This window comes from Bos indicus, chromosome 8 (genome assembly GCF_029378745.1).
Source record: "Bos indicus isolate NIAB-ARS_2022 breed Sahiwal x Tharparkar chromosome 8, NIAB-ARS_B.indTharparkar_mat_pri_1.0, whole genome shotgun sequence".
Classification (NCBI taxonomy): Eukaryota; Metazoa; Chordata; class Mammalia; order Artiodactyla; family Bovidae; genus Bos; species Bos indicus.
Genome location: NC_091767.1, coordinates 22,421,906 through 22,439,968, shown reverse-complemented (window position 1 = coordinate 22,439,968; position 18,063 = coordinate 22,421,906). Strand labels below are relative to the sequence as shown.

The window sequence follows — 18,063 nt, the reverse complement described above, 5'->3', positions numbered from 1 at the left end:
TTTGGTAGGAATTCAGGGGACAGTATTTCAAGTCACCCAGAGAGAAGTGCTCCAAGGAATTGGGGGTAGAGGCCAGGTTATATAGAAGTTTGCAAGAATGGGCAGGTAGCTTGAACCTCAAAGGTATTTTTGTGAAGTAGAGAAAACCAGATATCTCAAGGTAAGAAATTAGCACTTTGCTCTGTATGTGAAGGTGCAAGAGTCTGAGTTCACTGAAATCATTCTGTTCATGCATCTCACCTATCCTGGGGCCATGAGCCTTCCATTTTTCACATCCTGAGTTCCCTTGGGTTCATCTTAGGGAGTGGCTCCAATCTGATAGCTGTCAGACCAGGGGTATATTCCTCCTTCCTGAGCACCATGCTAAGTCGCTTTAGTCGTGTCTGACTCTGTGTGACCCCATAGACAGCAGCCCACCAGGCTCCTCCGTCCCTGGGATTCTCCAGGCAGGAACACTGAAGTGGGTTGCCATTTCCATCTCCAAGGCATGAAAGTGAAAGGTGAAAGTGACATCGCTCAGTCGTGTCCGACTCCTAGCGACCCCATGGGCTGCAGCCCACCAGGCTCCTCCATCCCTGGGATTTTCCAGGCAAGAGTACTGGAGTGGGTTGCCAGTGCGGCTGGAAACTCTGATGACTGTGTCATCCTGGTTTACTGATATGGTGGGAAACACCCCATTCCTCATGACCTGTGGTCCCGTGAAATGAAACCTCAGGAACCTGAATGAATGTTCTCAAAAGAACAGAAACACCCGATTAGCTCATGCACTAATACTCACAAGCTTCTGCTCTGATTAAAACAGAAAACAAAATACAGAAACCTATAGGGGCTGAGGGACTCTGACCTCCTATGTACAAGGTAAGGAGAGAAAAAATGCAGTTCAGAGTCAAGGAAAAATTTTGTTCCTGACACAAAGAAAAGGAATCTTTACATATTTTAAAACATGTACATAAGTATGTACATGTGTGTAAGTCTTTACATACCTAGATAATGTCAGCCTTTATTTAATTTCTCATGTATATGGTATCCATTTGGAGTGACAAATACAAGGTTTAAGGGGAAAACTGAACTTCTATTGTAAAAATTAAAACTATAGATTCATTACATTTTCTGGGTCAAATAGAAAATGTCTAAATGAAAACACAAAATGGACGTGAGAAAACATTTTCAGAAAACTTCTGAAAATGAGTACTGTCTTCCCTATTGAAAGCCTTGCTTTAAGTTTACTATTCCCTTTGAATAATAACTGCTCTTGCATCCCTTCCATTATCCTCGGGAGTAAGAGAGAACACAGACACAAATAAGGGAATTTCAGAGAACACAACTGTTGCCAACCAATAGCCTGGGATGTGTCTATTTAGGCAGAATTGAGAACTATTAAAGAAATCTAATTGTAATTCAGGAATTAACCACGATGTGTATGTGCGTGTGTGTGCGTGCATGTGTGTGTGTGTGCCTTTGCTTAGACAGTGGGGAAGGGCTTCAGTTTAGCCTAGATCTATCAAATCTCTGCCTCAATTTACAGACTTGTCTTTACATTGCTTCTCTCCAACTGACAAATGAGAGGGCTCTCTAATTCATATGTGAAAGAAGTTTTGTTCCTTTTCTTCTTCCTTCAGCATTTGGGGCCCCTTTTGGGGGCACGACTACATGTACAATTTTTGGTCTCACCTGGCCATCTTTGTGGAGGCTTCCCAAGTGACACCAGTGGTAAAGAACCTGCCTGCCAAACCAGGAGACATAAAGACCAGGGTGTGATGCCTGGGTCAGGAAGATTCCCTGGAAGAGGAAATGGTAACCCACTCCAGTATTCTTGCCTGGAGAATCCCATGGGCAGACAGACGTGACAGAAGCAACTTAGCACGTGCACATGGCTGTCTTTGAGACTGTTGGACAACTTTCAAATATTATGATTCCTTCCATTTTTTGGTTGACCTTCTTTAGATTTAACTTACACTTTGCCATAGCGTCAGCAAAAGAGGCATTTGTCTATATTCTCTTTCATGGACTTCAAAGTTATATTTGTTTTATTTTTGTCCACAAACAGCCATCAAGTTTTGTCTTTCAGGAAAGTTGACATGAGAAACAAAAAATCTCTCATCTTAAAAATCACAGAAAATATGGTGACGCCCTCTGCCATTCTTTTCCTTCCTTTTTCATTAACCCTAGGATGAAATGTAAAGGAACACAGCAGGAGAGAGACAAACTGGCCAGTAAATCAATATGCAGAAAATAAGTTCTTAAATTTTTTTTGCTGTTCTTTAAATTTAAAACAAAACATCAAGAATAAGTATAGAAACAAGGCTATGTCTCCCTGACACAGCCTGGGCCTCACTGCTCTGCATTCTGAGCACGAGACAGAGATGGATCAACAAGACAGCCCAACAGAAAGATGTAGACTGAATGAACAACCGAAGGGCACTGATTTCTGTGACAGAAGCTTTTGATATTACATTACATCATCACTGAATTCCCTATACCCGACGCAGAAATTCTGAGCAAAACAAATCTTGAACACTTTAAGTAAAAGACTTGAACGATAAAAGCTGTAGTGGCCAAATAAAAATTGTCTACCAAAGGTGTAACAATTTCCATTGGACAATGCCTCCACGTACTTAGCTCTCCGCACTTTATCTCTCAGCATTTGAGGGCTGCTGACACTTGATACCTGGGGACATGGATCAGGAGAAAAGGAGGTCATCACTGAGAACTCCCCTCCTTCACACAAACACTGCATGGGAGAGGGTGGGGATGCTGGAAGATGAATGATTTTGCAAACAAAGAGACAAGTCCTTCCACAGTAGAATTCTGAAGTTCTCAGGATGCTGTTAGCCTGCCCTCATGGGTGAGACCCAGAGAGTTTGGTTGAGGACACTGTCATTCCAGAGGAAAAGTGCTACTAGAGGTGATAACCACCTTGTGAGTGAGGTGGTGCTGGAAAGACAATTAATTATCTTGGAATTAGAATCTTCAGACCTACATGCACCAGAAAAGAAGCAGGGTTCCTGGTGGGAATATTGGCACAGCCTGTGCAAGACTATAAAAGTGAAAGTGAAGTCTCTCAGTCATGTCCGACTCTTTGCAACTCCAAGGACTGTAGCCTACTACGTTCCTCCGTACATGGGCTTTTCTAGGCAAGAATACTAGAGTGGGTTGCCATTTTCTTCTCCAATAGATCTACCATAAAAAGCAGGTTGAAAGAAACCGTCATGTCTTGTATATTGTTCCTGACTGTTGATCTGGAGCCTATTATACACAGTGAAGTAAGTCAGAAAGAAAAACAACAAAAGAGACATAGATGCAAGGAACAGAATTTTGGACTCCGTGTGAGAAGGTGAGGGTGGGATGATTTGAGAGAATAGCATTGAAATATGTAATATACCGTATGTGACGTAGATCGCCAGTCCTGGTGTTATGAATGTGACACGGCGCTCAGGGTTGGTGCGCTGGGACCACACTGAGGGAATGGGACAGGGAGGGTGGCAGGAGGGGTGTTCAGGATGGGGGACACATGTACGCCCATGGGTGATTCATGTCAGTGTATGGCAAAACCCACTACAATATTGTAAAGTAAGTAGCCTCCAATTAAAATAAATAAGTTAATTTAAAAAACATAAAGAAATAATGACAACCTAAAAGTTGAAAGTTATGCTTTATTTGATGGGAATTCGGCAGGCAGTATATCAATTCACCCTGAGAGATTGCTCCAAGGAGGAGAAGGGAAGAGTCAGGTTATATAGGAGTTTGCAAGAAAGGGGAGGTAGTCTGAACATCAAAGTAGTTTTGTGAATTAAAGAAAACCAGCTATCTCAAGTTAAGGAATTTAGCACTTTTCCTTTGTATGGGAAGAGGCAAGTGTCTGGGCTCACTGAAAACATTCCTTTCCTCAATCTCAGCTCTCCTGGGGCACCTTTCCTTGCATTTTCTTGCATCTTGCATTTTTTCACTTCCTGAGTTGCCTTGGGCTCACCTTAGGGAGTAGCTGCAATTTGGTAGCTGTTGAAAAGGCAGAGGAACCAGAGATCAAATGGCCAACAATCAAATTCCCATCATGGAAAAAGGAAGAGAGTTCCAGAAAAACAATCTATTTCTGCTTTATTGACTATGACAAAGCCTTTGACTGTGTGGATCACAATAAACTCTAGAATATTCTGAAAGAGATGGGAAACCTAGACCACCTGACCTGCCTCTTTAGAGACCTATATGCAGGTCAGGAAGCAACAGTTAGAACTGGACATGGAACAACAGACTGGTTCCAAATAGGAAAAGGAGTACATCAAGGCTGTATGTTGTCACCCTGCTTATTTATCTTATATGCAGAGGACAGCGTGAGAAATGCTGGGCTGGAAGAAGCACAAGCTGGATTCAAGAATCCTGGGAGAAATATCAATAACCTCAGATATGCAGATGACACCAACCCTTATGGCAGAAAGTGAAGAGGAACTAAAAAGCCTCTTGATGAAAGTGAAGAGGAGAGTGAAAACGTTGGCTTAAAGCTCAACATTCAGAAAACGAAGATCATGGCATCTGGTCCCATCACTTCATGGGAAATAGATGGGGAAACAGTGTCAGACTTTATTTTTTGGGGCTCCAAAATCACTGCAGATGGTGATTGCAGCCATGAAATTAAAAGACGCTTACTCCTTGGAAGGAAAGTTATGACCAACCCAGATAGCATAGTAAAAAGCAGAGACATTACTTGGCCAATAAAAGTCCGTCTAGTCAAGGCTATGGTTTTTCCTGTGGTCATGTATGGATTTGAGTGTTGGATTGTGAAGAAAGCTGAGCGCCAAAGAATTGATGCTTTTGAACTGCGGTGTTAGAGAAGACTCTTGAGAGTTTCTTGGACTACAAGGAGATCCAAGTCCATCCTAAAGGAGATCAGTCTTGGGTGTTCTTTGGAAGGACTGATGCCAAAGCTGAAACTCCAATACTTTGGCCACCACATGTGAAGAGTTGACTCACTGGAAAAGACTCTGATGCTGGGAGGGATTGGGAGCAGGAGGAAAAGGGGACAACAGAGGATGAGATGGCTGGATGGCATCACCGACTTGATGCACGTGAGGTTGGGTGAACTCTGGGAGTTGGTGATGGACAAGGAGGCCTAGTGTGCTGCAATTCACGGGGTCACAAAATTGGGACACGACTGAGAGACTGAACTGAACTGAGCCCACAGGTGTATTCCCCCTCCCTGAGCGCCCTGGAGGGCTGGAAACTCTTGATGACTGTGTCATCCTGGTTTACTGATATGGCAGGAAATACTCCACTCTCGTGATCTTGTGGCCCCAGTGAAATGTAATCTCAGGAACCTGAATGAATGTTCTCAAAAGAACAGAAACAACTGAGTAGTTCATTCACCCTTAATTACAAGCTTATCCTCTGTGAGACAGAAAAGAAAATACAAACATCAATATGGCCTGAGTGACTCTGCATTCCTATGTGTAAGATAAGGAGGGAAAAATGCAGTTAAGAATCAATGGAAAATTATATTCCTGAGATAAGATAAACAAAAGGAATGTTTATATATATTATACCTAAATTTGTACATAATAACTACGTACACATCTATAAGTCTTTGCATACTTACATAACTTCAGCCTTTATTTAGTTTCTCATTTAATTGATATACATTTACATTGACAAACCCAAATTTTATTGGGAAAATTAAACTTCTACTGTAAAAATTAAGAGTTTAGATTGACTACATTTCCTAGGTCAAACAGAAAATATCTAACTGAAAACACAAACAGGAAGTGAGAGAGAAATTTTCGGATAATGAGTACCGTCTTCCCTATTTAAAAGCCTTGCTTAGAACGATCATCATCAGAGAACCTACCTGAAGGTTCACCCAGACCCCATCTCAGCCAGCCCAGCAGCAGCCACATCTTCCCCATGGCCTTCGTGCTCTCTCTACTGATGGCCCTGGTGCTGGTCAGCTACGGCCCGGGACGATCTCTGGGTTGTTACCTGTCTGAGGACCACATGCTAGGTGCCAGGGAGAACCTCAGGCTCCTGGCCCGAATGAACAGACTCTCTCCTCATCCCTGTCTGCAGGACAGAAAAGACTTTGGTCTTCCTCAGGAGATGGTGGAGGGCAACCAGCTCCAGAAGGATCAGGCTATCTCTGTGCTCCATGAGATGCTCCAGCAGTGCTTCAACCTCTTCTACACAGAGCACTCGTCTGCTGCCTGGAACACCACCCTCCTGGAGCAGCTCTGCACTGGGCTCCAACAGCAGCTGGAGGACCTGGACGCCTGCCTGGGCCCAGTGATGGGAGAGAAAGACTCTGACATGGGAAGGATGGGCCCCATTCTGACTGTGAAGAAGTACTTCCAGGGCATCCATGTCTACCTGAAAGAAAAAGAATACAGTGACTGCGCCTGGGAAATCATCAGAATGGAGATGATGAGAGCCCTCTCTTCATCAACCACCTTGCAAAAAAGGTTAAGAAAGATGGGTGGAGATCTGAACTCACTTTGAGATGACTCTCGCTGACTAAGATGCCACATCACCTTCGTACACTCACCTGTGTTCATTTCAGAAGACTCTGATTTCTGCTTCAGCCACCGAATTCATTGAATTACTTTAACTGATACTTTGTCAGCAGCAATAAGCAAGTAGATATAAAAGTACTCAGCTGTAGGGGCATAAGTCCTTAAGTGATGCCTGCCCTGATGTTATCTGTTGTTGATTTATGTATTCCTTCTTGCATCTAACATACTTAAAATGTTAGGAAATTTGTAAAGTTACATTTCATTTGTACATCTATTAAAATTTCTAAAACATGTTTACCATTTTGTGTTATTAAATTTGTCCTTTGTTCTATTTATTAAATCAAAGAAAATGAGTTTCTTTACTCAAAAACTTTATTATTATTATTATTAAAACTTTATTAAAGAATGGGTGGTTACATTTGTTTATTCATTCATTCCATTCATATTATGCATATACATTGAGTACCTACGTGACAGACTGTGTAATTCTCACCAAGGAATACAAGTGAATAAAGCAAATGTAGTTCCTACTGCATGGAAACTCTCAGTCTTTCAGAGAAGAGGACATAAAAACAGTATTATTTTATTTCAATTATACTAAGGACTGCAAAGAGAAGTAAAGGAAAAGAATGTCCTCACACAGGAGGTTTTAGGTCCAAATGATGCTGAAAAGACAAATAATATTATATATCTTTCTAAACTGCCTCAGGGCTTCCCTGGTAACTCAGCTAGTAAAGAATGTGCCTGCAGAACTGAAGACCCCTGTTTGATTCCTGGTTCAGGAAGATCCCTTTTAGAAGGGATGGGCTATCTAACCACTCAAGTATTCTTGGGCTTCCCTGGTGGTTCAATTGGTAAAGAATCTGTGTGCAATGCCGGAGACCTGGGTTGGCAAGATCCCCTGGAGGAGGGTTAAGCAACCCACTCCAGTATTCTTGTCTGGAAAATCCCCATGGCCAGAGGAGCCTGGAGGGCTGTAGCCCATGGGTTCCCAAAGAGTGCAACACAGTGAGGCACACGGCACAGAAAGGCAATGAGTTCTCTTAACTTAGTTTCAAGTTACCAAAATCCAGGGTGACGTTCTTAGATAGATGTTACCTAAACATAATTATATCTATAGTTTACCTAAAAGCACTTTTTTCTCCTTACTCTTAAAAATCACAGATGATTAGTTCCAGAGAGCCCAGGTAGATCATTTACATGGCAAAGGCACAAGAGAAATACCAATTCCTTCCAGAAAGCTGGCTTAACCAATTACAAAAGGCTCACTTTGAAACAGTAGCAGAGCTAGCAGAGGCCATTGTTCTCCAGATCTCTGGGCAGCCCCCATTCAACAAGGACAGCCCCTGAAAGGCTGCATGTCCTAGTGGACAGCCACCCAGGGATTTCCCTGCTGCTGCTGGGATTCCCTCTGCAATTCTTGGGCACCATATGGTAGTGGATGGCCACCTCAGGAGTACCCTACAGCTTGGGGATTACAGCCAGCAACTTTTGGGCCCCCTCAGTTAGTGGACAGCCACCTCAGGATCATCCAGCAACTTTTGGGCCCCACATGCTAGTGGATGCCCCCAATAACTTTCCATCCCCCCATCCTTTATCTTGGCACTCACAGGAGTTTCTCCCAATCCTGCCTGTCACCAATTGTTGGGTTGTACCCTGCAGGCTTACAAGAGCTATATTTGCCCAGCTTCGAGACCAAAGAAAGAATCTCCCGTCAAGAACAGAGACAGGGATACTTTAATGGATGGGAGGCGCTCACATGTCTGAAGCAAGGTCCTGGAGCAACAACCCCACCATGAGTGGTGCACTGGGGGTGGGAAGTACTAATACATGGTGACAGGCTTCATTCTGAGAGCAATGGAGGGGTGGGGAGTAGAGGGTGGGGAAGTGGGGAATGGGGAAAGAGGGAGAGGCACGTGGGTGAGGAGAGTGCTGGTCCTAGGGGTGAGATCAGGTGGGCTCATTAGTTATCATGGAAAGCAGTAGAGGGACACGCTCCTCACTACCCCTTTGATAAAAAAGATCAAATTTGGGGCCTGGGACAAGTATAGAGAAAAGCCAGTCATGTGCATAGGGTGTACTGGTGGGGCAGGGGATGTACAGAGAGTAAGAGAACAGTCATCCTGAGTGGCCTGACCATACATATATACCTTAATTTAAAAAATACTCTACTGCTAAATTTCACCATTGATCAACTGGACCTTCAAATTGTTTTGTTGGTGAACATTTGAACTATCCTGAGAATTACTGCAGTGTGGCACAAAGACAGTGAGTGTGCAAAGGCTGTTGAAAGTGGCATTGATAGACTTGCTTGACATGGGGTTGTCAGAAACCTTCAATGTTTTAAAAATGCAATTATCTGGGAAATGGGATAAAACAAAGTATGCCAGTACTTCCTCACAGTGTGGCAATTCCCAGTATGCTCCCCAGATTCACTGGTCCTTCCCCTGCACCAGCCATTCATACAGCTCTTTCCTGTTTGTGGTTCTGGCCACCGATTTTCCCTTAAGAGTGCAAAGCATAGTCACTCAGTCGTGCCGACTCTTTGCCACCCCATGAACCACAGCCCACCAGGCTCCTCTGTCCATGGGATTCTCCAGGCAGAATACTGGAGTGGATTGCCATTTCCTTCTCCAGTGAGCCTTCCCCACCCAGGGATCAAACCTGGGTCTCCTACATTAGAGGCAGATTCTTTACTGTCTGAGCCACAAGGGAAGCCCTGACAGTGCAAAGCTACCACTTACAAGTTTGAGGCAAAGTTCTAGGCTTTTAAGAAACTTTTAAGTGGTTATTGTTTTTCTTGAGATGAATATTTTTGGGAATGAATGTCCTTGTTATAAGAGCTCAAGGAGGACCTTTCCTGGAAAGAACTGACACCAATAACTTGAAAAAGCCTGCTTCCTAAGCTTTCGTATTTTAGAGAGGAAAATACTCCCAGCTTCAGGCAGGACATGTCTTGGCCTAAGGAAGCTGCATGGAGAGAAAGGTCAGGATGTGTTTCTCGCTTCCAGGCTGCTTATCTGGCCAAGGTTGCACGTTCATCATTTACTTTACCTACTTTAACACCCTTGAGCCTTGACCATGGCATTCTGGCTAGGAAAATACAAGGGAAATCAGCGGAAATAGCTCCTGTTTGAAGGTGCATTAACTCTTTCCTAAAATGTACATTGTCAGTTCCTTGACTTCAGGAGAAAATTCTCAATGTCCCTTTGAATAATAACTGCACTTGCATCCCTTCCACTTTGACTGAATAGTAAGAGAAAGAAGTCACTCAGTCGTGTCCGACTTGTGCGACCTCATGGACTGTAGCCTACCAGGCTCCTCTGTCCATGGGATTCTCCAGGCAGAATACTGGAGGGGGTTGCCATTTCCTTCTCCAGGGGATCTTCCCATCCCAGGTATCGAACCTGCGTCTCCTGCATTGTAGGCAGATGCCTTTACCATCTGATCCATCAGGAAAGTCTATAAGAGAGCACACATACACAATAAGGGGATTTCAGAGAATACAATTGTTGGCAACCAATGACCTGGGGAGAACCTACTTGAGTCCAATTGAGAACTAGTAAGGTAATGGCATACTGTAAATGAGGAAATTAACCTGGAAGAGGGAGAGAGAGACAGTGTGTGTGTATGGGTTTACTGATCAAGCAGCAGGGAAGGGCTTCAATATAGACTAGATCTCTCAGATCTCTGCTTCAGGTTACAGACTTCATCTTTAGATTGCTTCTCTGCAATTAATGGATGAGAGGGCTGACAGCTTACAGTAAAGGATGTTGGATTCCTGATCTCCAAAGAAGAAGATTTAGCTTTGGGACCGGGGACCAGGCTTGATCACTCAAGAGCTTTTGTATAGCAGGGTTTTATTAAAGCATAAAAAGGGACAGAGAAAGCTTCTGACATAGACACCAGAAGGGGGATGGACAGAGCCCCACTCATTAGCCTTAGCAAGGGAGCTATATACTTTTTAATTGGTTATTACAGTAAATCAAGAGAATGTCTCAAGGTTTACAGATCTTACTAGATCCACCCCCACAATATACATTTTAAGATAATGGGATTAGAACTAACAATAGAAAGATTTTACCACACCCACTCCCATAATATACATCTTAAGATAAGTCAGCAGGTTGTTGTTAAGGAGAAACATGTCCTCGAGCAAGATACATTGTTCTATTGACTAAGACAAAGCAATGTGGAAAAAAAAAGTTTTTCTTCTCCTCCTTGAGAACTCCAAACCCTATATCCTTCTGGAGGGCCCCAGACCTCTCTCTCCTCCTTGGGGTCCCCAGACTTCTTATCAATCTGCCTAGGAACTGACCCTCTCAGAGATCTCTAATTTCTAGATTAAATACATGTCAGTTGCTCAGTTGAGTACAACCCAGTTGCAACTCCATGGACTGTATCCTTTTCATACTGTTCATGTGATTCTCAAGGCAAGAATACTGAAGTGGTTTGCCATTGCCTTCTCCAGTGGACCACATTTGTCACTTACAACCAACAAAGACAGCATATTTAAAAGCAGAGGCATCACTATGCCAACAAAGGTCCATCTAGTCAAGGCTATGGCTTTTCCAGTAGTCACGTATGGATGTGAGAGTTGGACCATAAAGAAAGCTGAGCACTGAAGAATTGATGCTTTTCACTGTGGTGTTGGAGAAGACTATTGAGAGTCCCACTGAATGCAAAGAGATCCAACCAGTCCATCCTAAAGGAAATCCGTCCTGAATATTCATTGGAAGGACTGATGCTGAAGCTGAAACTCCAATACTTTGGCTACCTGATGCGAAGAACTGATGCTTTGAAAACATCCTGATGCTGGGAAACATCGAAGGCAGGAGGAGAAGAGGATGACAGATGATGAGATTGCTGGATGACTTCACCGACTCAATGGACATGAGTTTGAGTAAGCTCTGGGAATTGGTGATGGAAAGGGAGGCCTGGCATGCTACAGTCCATGGGGTCACAAGAGTCAGACACCTCTGAGCGACTGAACTGAAATGGACTGTACCCCACAGGCTCCCAGTCCATGGAATTCTCCAGGCAAGAAAACTAGACTGGGTTGTCATTTCCTTCTCCTGTATATGAAGTAAGTTTTGAGTTATTTTCTCTCTTCTTTCAACACTTTGGGAACACTTTGGGGGGCAAGACTACGTGGATAATTTTTGGACTTATCTAGCTGTCTTTGTGGGGTTTCCCAGGTGGCACTGGTGTTAAAGAACCCACCTGCCACTGCAGGAGACATAAGAGACCTGGGTTTCATCCCTGGCTCTGGAAGATTCCCCTGGAGGAGGAAATGGCAACCCACTCTAGTATTCTTGCCTGGAGAGTCCCATGGACAAGGGAGGCTGTCAGACATGACTGAAGCACATTTGCACACACACATGCTTGTCTTTGTGACGGTTTAACATCCTTTAAATATTACGATTCTTCCACTCTTTGGCTGAGTTTTTTTTAGATTTACCTTGCACTTTGCCATTTTGGCAGCAGAAATGTCACTTATCTTTCTTCACTTTCATGACGTTCAGATATATATATGTTTTATTTTTGCCCACAAATAACTACTGTTTTTTGCTTCCTGCTGGTGCTGCTGCTGCTAAGTTGCTTCAGTTGTGTCCAACTCTGTGTGACCCCATAGACGGCAGCCCACCAGGCTCTCCCGTCCCTGGTATTCTCCAGGCAGGAACACTGGACTGGGTTGCCATTTCCTTCTCCAGTGCATGAAAGTGAAAAGTGAAAGTGAAATCGCTCAGTCATGTCCGACTCTAGCGACCCCATGGACTGCAGCCTACCAGATGAATGACAAAATATCCAAAGTCTTGAAAATCACAGAAAATGAGGTGAAACCCCTCTGCCATGCTTTTATTTCCCTTTGTATTAACCCTAGGATGAAATGGAACGTAAGCTAGGAGGAGAGAGACAAACATCAACCAGCAAATCACTATAGAATTATAAGTTCATAAATCTTTTATTGTTATTTAAATTTAAAACCAAACATCATGAGTAAGTAAAGAAATAAGGCTATTTCTCCCTGACACAGCCTGGCCTCATGGCTCCGCATTCTCAGCACAAAACAGAGATGGATACACAAGTCAGCCCAACATTTGGATGTACTGCATAAACAACTGAAGATCACTGATTTCTGTCATACAAGTTTCTAATAATATATAACACCACCTCTGAATTCCCTATAGCCAACTCAGAAATTCTGAGGAAAACAAATGTTCAACAGTTTAAATAGAAGGTTTGAATGATAGAAGCTGCAGTGGCAAAATAAAAATTGCCTACTAAAGGTGTAACTATTGCAATTGGATAATGCCTCCACCTAAGTAGTATTCTCACCTGGAAAATCCCATAGACGTATGAGTCTGGCGGACTACAGTCCATAGGGACGCAAAGAATCAGACACAACTGAGCGACTAACACACACACATGTAGACAAAAACATACTTTAGCTCTCAGCATCTTAGCTGCTGACCCTTGACCCTTGATACCTGGGGACACAGGTCAGAAGAGGAGGTCACCACTGAGAACTCAGGTCCTTCACAGAAACACTCCAGGGAGAGGGTGGGGATCCTGGAAGATGAGTGATTTTGCAGAGAAAGAGACAGGCCCCTCCATAGTAGATCCTGAACTTCTCAGGATGTGGTAAGCCTGCCCTCACGAGTGAGTGCAGGAGAGTTTGGGCGAAGGACACTGTCATTCAGATGAATCGTGCTATTAGAAGTGAAAACTACCTTGTGAGTGAGGCAGTGTTGGAAATATAATTATCTTGGTTTAGAATCTTCACATTTAAGTGCATGGGAAAGAAACAGGATTCCTGGTGGGCGTATTAGCACAGCCCGTTGAGGACTATAGATCTACAATAAAAAAACGGTGGAAAGAAACAGTGATGTTTAGTATGTTATTGCTATCGACTTGAAGAAAAGTGCCACAACCTAAATGTTGAGAGTTATGTTTTATTTGGTGGGAATTCAGGAGACAGTATTTCAAGTCACCCTGAGAGAAGTGCTCCAAGGAGGTTGGTGGGGAGGGAGGGGGAGATGGGGAGCCAGGTTGTATATAAGTTTGCAAGTACCAGCAGGTAGTCTTCAAAAGTATTTTTGTGAAGTAGAGAAAACCAGATATCTCAAGCAAAGGAATTTAGCACTTTGCTATGTATGGGAAGATGCAAGAGTCTGTGCTCACTGAAATCATTCTTTTCATGCATCTCACCTATCCTGGGGCCATGAGCCTTGCATTTTTCACATCCTGAGTTCCCTTGGGCTCACCTTAGGGAGTGGCTCCAATCTGATAGCTGTCAGACCAGGGGTATATTCCTCCTTCCTGAGCACCCTGGAGGGCTGGAAACTGATGACTTTGTCATCCTGGTTTACTGATATGGCAGGAAACACTCCATTTCTCATGACCTGTGGTCCCAGTGAAATGTAACCTCAGGAACCTGAATGAAAGTCCTCAAAAGAGCAGAAACAACTGATTAGCTCATGCACTCATAATTACAAGCCTCTGCTCTGATTAAAACAGAAAACAACATACAGAAATCTAGAGGGGATGAGGGACTCTGACTTCCTATGTATAATGTAAGGAGAGAAAAATGCAGTTCAAAGTCCAAGAAAAATTTTGTTCTTGACACAAAGAAAAGGAATCTTTATATGTATTAAAATGTGTACATAAGTATGTACATGTGTATAAGTCTTTACATCCCTACATAACCTCAGCCTTTAATTAGTTCTCATTTATTTGATAACCATTTGGAGTGACAAATCCAAAGTTTAGTGGGAAAATAAAACACTTATTGTTAAAATTATAAGAATAGATTGATTACATTTTCTGGGTCAATAGAAAGTGTCTAAATGAAAACACAAAATGGATGTGAGAGAGAAAATTCATGACACTGAGTCCTGTCTTCCCTATTTAAAGCCTTGCTTTAGATTTATTATTCCCTTTGATAATAACTGCACTGGCATCCCTTCCACATTGTCTCATTGTAAAATAGAACACAGCCACAAACAAAGGGATTTCAGAGAAGACAACTGTTGCCAACGAATAGCCTTGAGTGTTCCTATTTGGGTAGAATTGAGAACTATTAAGGTAATCCAATTTTAATTCAGGAATTAACAAGGATGTGTCCATGAGTGTGTGCATGCATGTGTGCATGGGTATGCCTGCGTGTGTGCCCGTGTGTTTGCTCAGTGAGTGGGGAAGGGCTTCAATTTAGCCTAGTCTATCAAATCTCTGCCTCAGTTTACAGGCTTGTCTTTAGTTTGCTTCTCTCCAAATGACAAATGAGAGGGTGCTCTAATTCGTTTCTTGAATAAGTTTTGTTCCATTTCTTTCTTCCTTCAACACTTTGGGGTCCCTTTTGGGGGCAAGAATACATGTACAATTTTTGGTCTCACCTGGCCATCTTTGTGGAGGCTTCCCAGGTGACATCAGTGGTAAAGAACTCGCCTGCCAATCCAGGAGACATAAGAGTCCACGGTTTAACCCCTGGGTCGGGAAGATAACTGGAGGAGGAAATAGCAACCCACTCAGGTATTCTTGCCTGGAGAATCCCATGGACAGGGGAGCCTGTCCACAGGGTCACAAAGAGTCAGACATGACTGAAGCGACTTAGCACGTGCACATGACTGTCTTTGAGACTGTTTGACAACTTTCAAATATTATGATTCCTTCCATTTTTTCGTTGATCTTTGTTCAACTTACACTTGCCATACTGTCAGCAAAAAAGACATTTGTCTATATTCTCTTTCATGACATTCAAAATTATTTTTGTTTTATTTTTGTCCACAAACAACTATCAAGTTTTGCCTTCCAGGAAAGCTGACATGAAAAACAAAACAATCTCTAGTGTTGAAAATTACAGAAAATATGGTGAGGCCCCTCTGCCATTCTTTTCCTTCCTTATGTATTAACCCTAGGATGAAATGTTTAGGAACGCAGTAGGAGAGACAAACTGGTCAGTAAATCAATATGCAAAAATAAGTTCTTAAATGTTTTTTTTTTTTTTTTTTTTTGATGTTCTTTAAATTTAAAACAAAACATCATGAGTAAGTAAAGAAACAAGGCTATTTCTCCCTGACACAGCCTGGGCCTCACTGCTCTACATTCTGAGCACAAGACAGAGATGGATCAACAAGTCAGCCCAACAGAAGGAGGTAGACTGAATGAACAACTGAAGGGCACTGATTTCTGTGATAGAAGCTTTCATTAATACATAACACCATCAATGAATTCCATATAGCCAACTCAGAAATTCTGAGCAAAACAAATCTTGAACACTTTAAGTAAAAGAATTGAGCGATAAAAGCTATAGTGGCAAAATAAAAATTGTCTACCAAAGGTGTAACAATTGCCATTGGATAATGCCTCCACCTACTTAGCTCTCCACACTTTAGGTCTCAGCATCTGAGGGCTGCTGACACTTGATACCTGGGGACATGGATCAGGAGAAGAGGAGGTCATCACTGAGAACTCCCCTACTTCACACAAACATGCACTGGGAGAGGGTGGGGATCCTGGAAGATGAATGATTTTGCAAACAAAGAGACAAGTCCCTCCACAATAGAATTCTGAAGTTCTCAGGATGTGGTTAGCCTGCCCTCATGGGTGAGGCCCAGAGAGGTTGGGTTGAGGACACTGTCATTCCAGAGGAAAAGTGCTACTGGAGGTGATAACCACCTTGTGAGTGAGGTGGTGCTGGAAAGACAATTAATTACCTTGGAATTAGAATCTTCAGACCTACATGCACCAGAAAAGAAGCAGGATTCCTGGTGGGGATATTGGCACAGCCTGTGCAAAACTATGAAGGTGAAAGTGAAGTCTCTCAGTCGTGTCCTACTCTTTGCAACCCCATGGACTGTAGCCTACTAGGCTCTTCCATACACGGGATTTTCCAGGCAAGAATACTAGAGTGGGTTGCCATTTCCTTCTCCAATAGATCTACCATAAAAAGCAGGTTGAAAGAAACCCTCATGTCTTGTTTATTGTTCCTGACTGTTGATCTGGAGCCTATTATACACAGTGAAGTAAGTAAGAAAGAAAAACACCAATACAGTAATATTAACACATATATATGGAATTTAGAAACATGGTAACAATGACCCTATATGTGAGACAGCAAAAGAGACACAGATGTAAAGAACAGAATTTTGCACTCCGTGCGAGAAGGTGAGGGTGGGATAATTTGAGAGAATAGCATTGAAATATGTAATTTACCATATGTGAAGTAGATCACCAGTCCAGGTGCAATGAATGGGACAAGGTGCTCAGGCCTGGTGCGCTGGGACCACACTGAGGGATGGGACAGGGAGGGAGGCGGGAGGGGGGTTCAAGACGGGGGACACATGTACATCCATGGGTGATTCATGTCAATGTTTGGCAAAAACCACCACAATATTGTAAAGTAATTAGCTTCCAATTAAATAAGTTAATTTAAAAAATAAAGAAATAGTGACAACCTAAAAGTTGACAGTTATGCTTTATTTAGTGGGAATTCAGAAGACAGTATCTCAAGTCACCCTGAGGGAATTGCTCCAAGGAGCTGAGGGGAAGAGTCATGGTATAAAGGAGTTTGCAAAAAAAGGGAGGTAGTCTGAACATCAAAGTAGTTTTGTGAATTAAAGAAAACCAGCTATCTCAAGTTAAGGAATTTAGCACTTTTCCTTTGTATGGGAAGAGGCAAGTGTCTGGGCTCACTGAAAACATTCCTTTCCTGAATCTCAGCTCTCCTGGGGCATCTTTCCTTGCATTTTCTTGCATCTTGCATTTTCTTGCATCTTGCATTTTTTCACTTCCTGAGTTGCCTTGGGCTCACCTTAGAGAGTAGCTGCAATTTGGTAGCTGTCAGCCCACAGGTGTATTCCCCCTTCCTGAGCGCCCTGGAGGGCTGGAAACTCTTGAGGACTGTGTCATCCTAGTTTACTGATATGGCAGGAGATATTCCACTCCTCAAGATCTTGTGGCCCCAGTGAAATGTAATCTCAGGAACCTGAATGAATGTTCTCAAAAGAACAGAACAACTGAGTAGTTCATTCACTCTTAATTACAAGCCTCTGCTCTGTGAAACAGAAAACAAACTACAGAAACCAATATGGCCTGAGTGACTCTGAATTCCTATGAGTAAGATAAGGGGGGGGAAATGCACTTAAGAATCAAGGAAAAATTTTGTTTAGACACAGCACACAAAAAAGGAATGTTTATATATATTATACTTACATGTGTACATAATAAGTATGTATACCTCTATAAGTCTTTACATACTTACATAATTTCAGCCTTTCTTTAGTTTCTCATTTAACTGACATAGATTTGCATTGATAAATCCAAAGTTTATTGGGAAAGTTAACTTTCTACCATAAAAATTAAGAGTTTAGCTTGAGTACTTTTTCTAGGTCAGATAGAAAATATCTAAATGAAAACACACAGGGGAAGTGAGACAGAAAATTTCAGACAATGAGTACTGTGTTCCCTAATTAAAAGCCTTGCTTAGAAAGATTATCATTAGACACCCTACCTCCAGAGTTCCACCATATGCCATCTCAGCCAGCCAAGCAGCAACCTCATCTTCCCC

General features: G+C 42.7%; 1 protein-coding gene across 1 annotated transcript; it reads left to right on the top strand.

Annotated features, from left to right (window-relative positions):
* The first annotated feature begins 5,892 nt into the window (after nt 1-5,892).
* LOC109562634 (interferon tau-1) lies at nt 5,893-6,480 on the top strand. Its single transcript, XM_019965660.2, has one exon. The coding sequence runs from the start codon at nt 5,893-5,895 to the stop codon at nt 6,478-6,480; it is 588 nt and encodes a 195-aa protein (XP_019821219.2).
* Nucleotides 6,481-18,063: the final 11,583 nt, after the last annotated feature.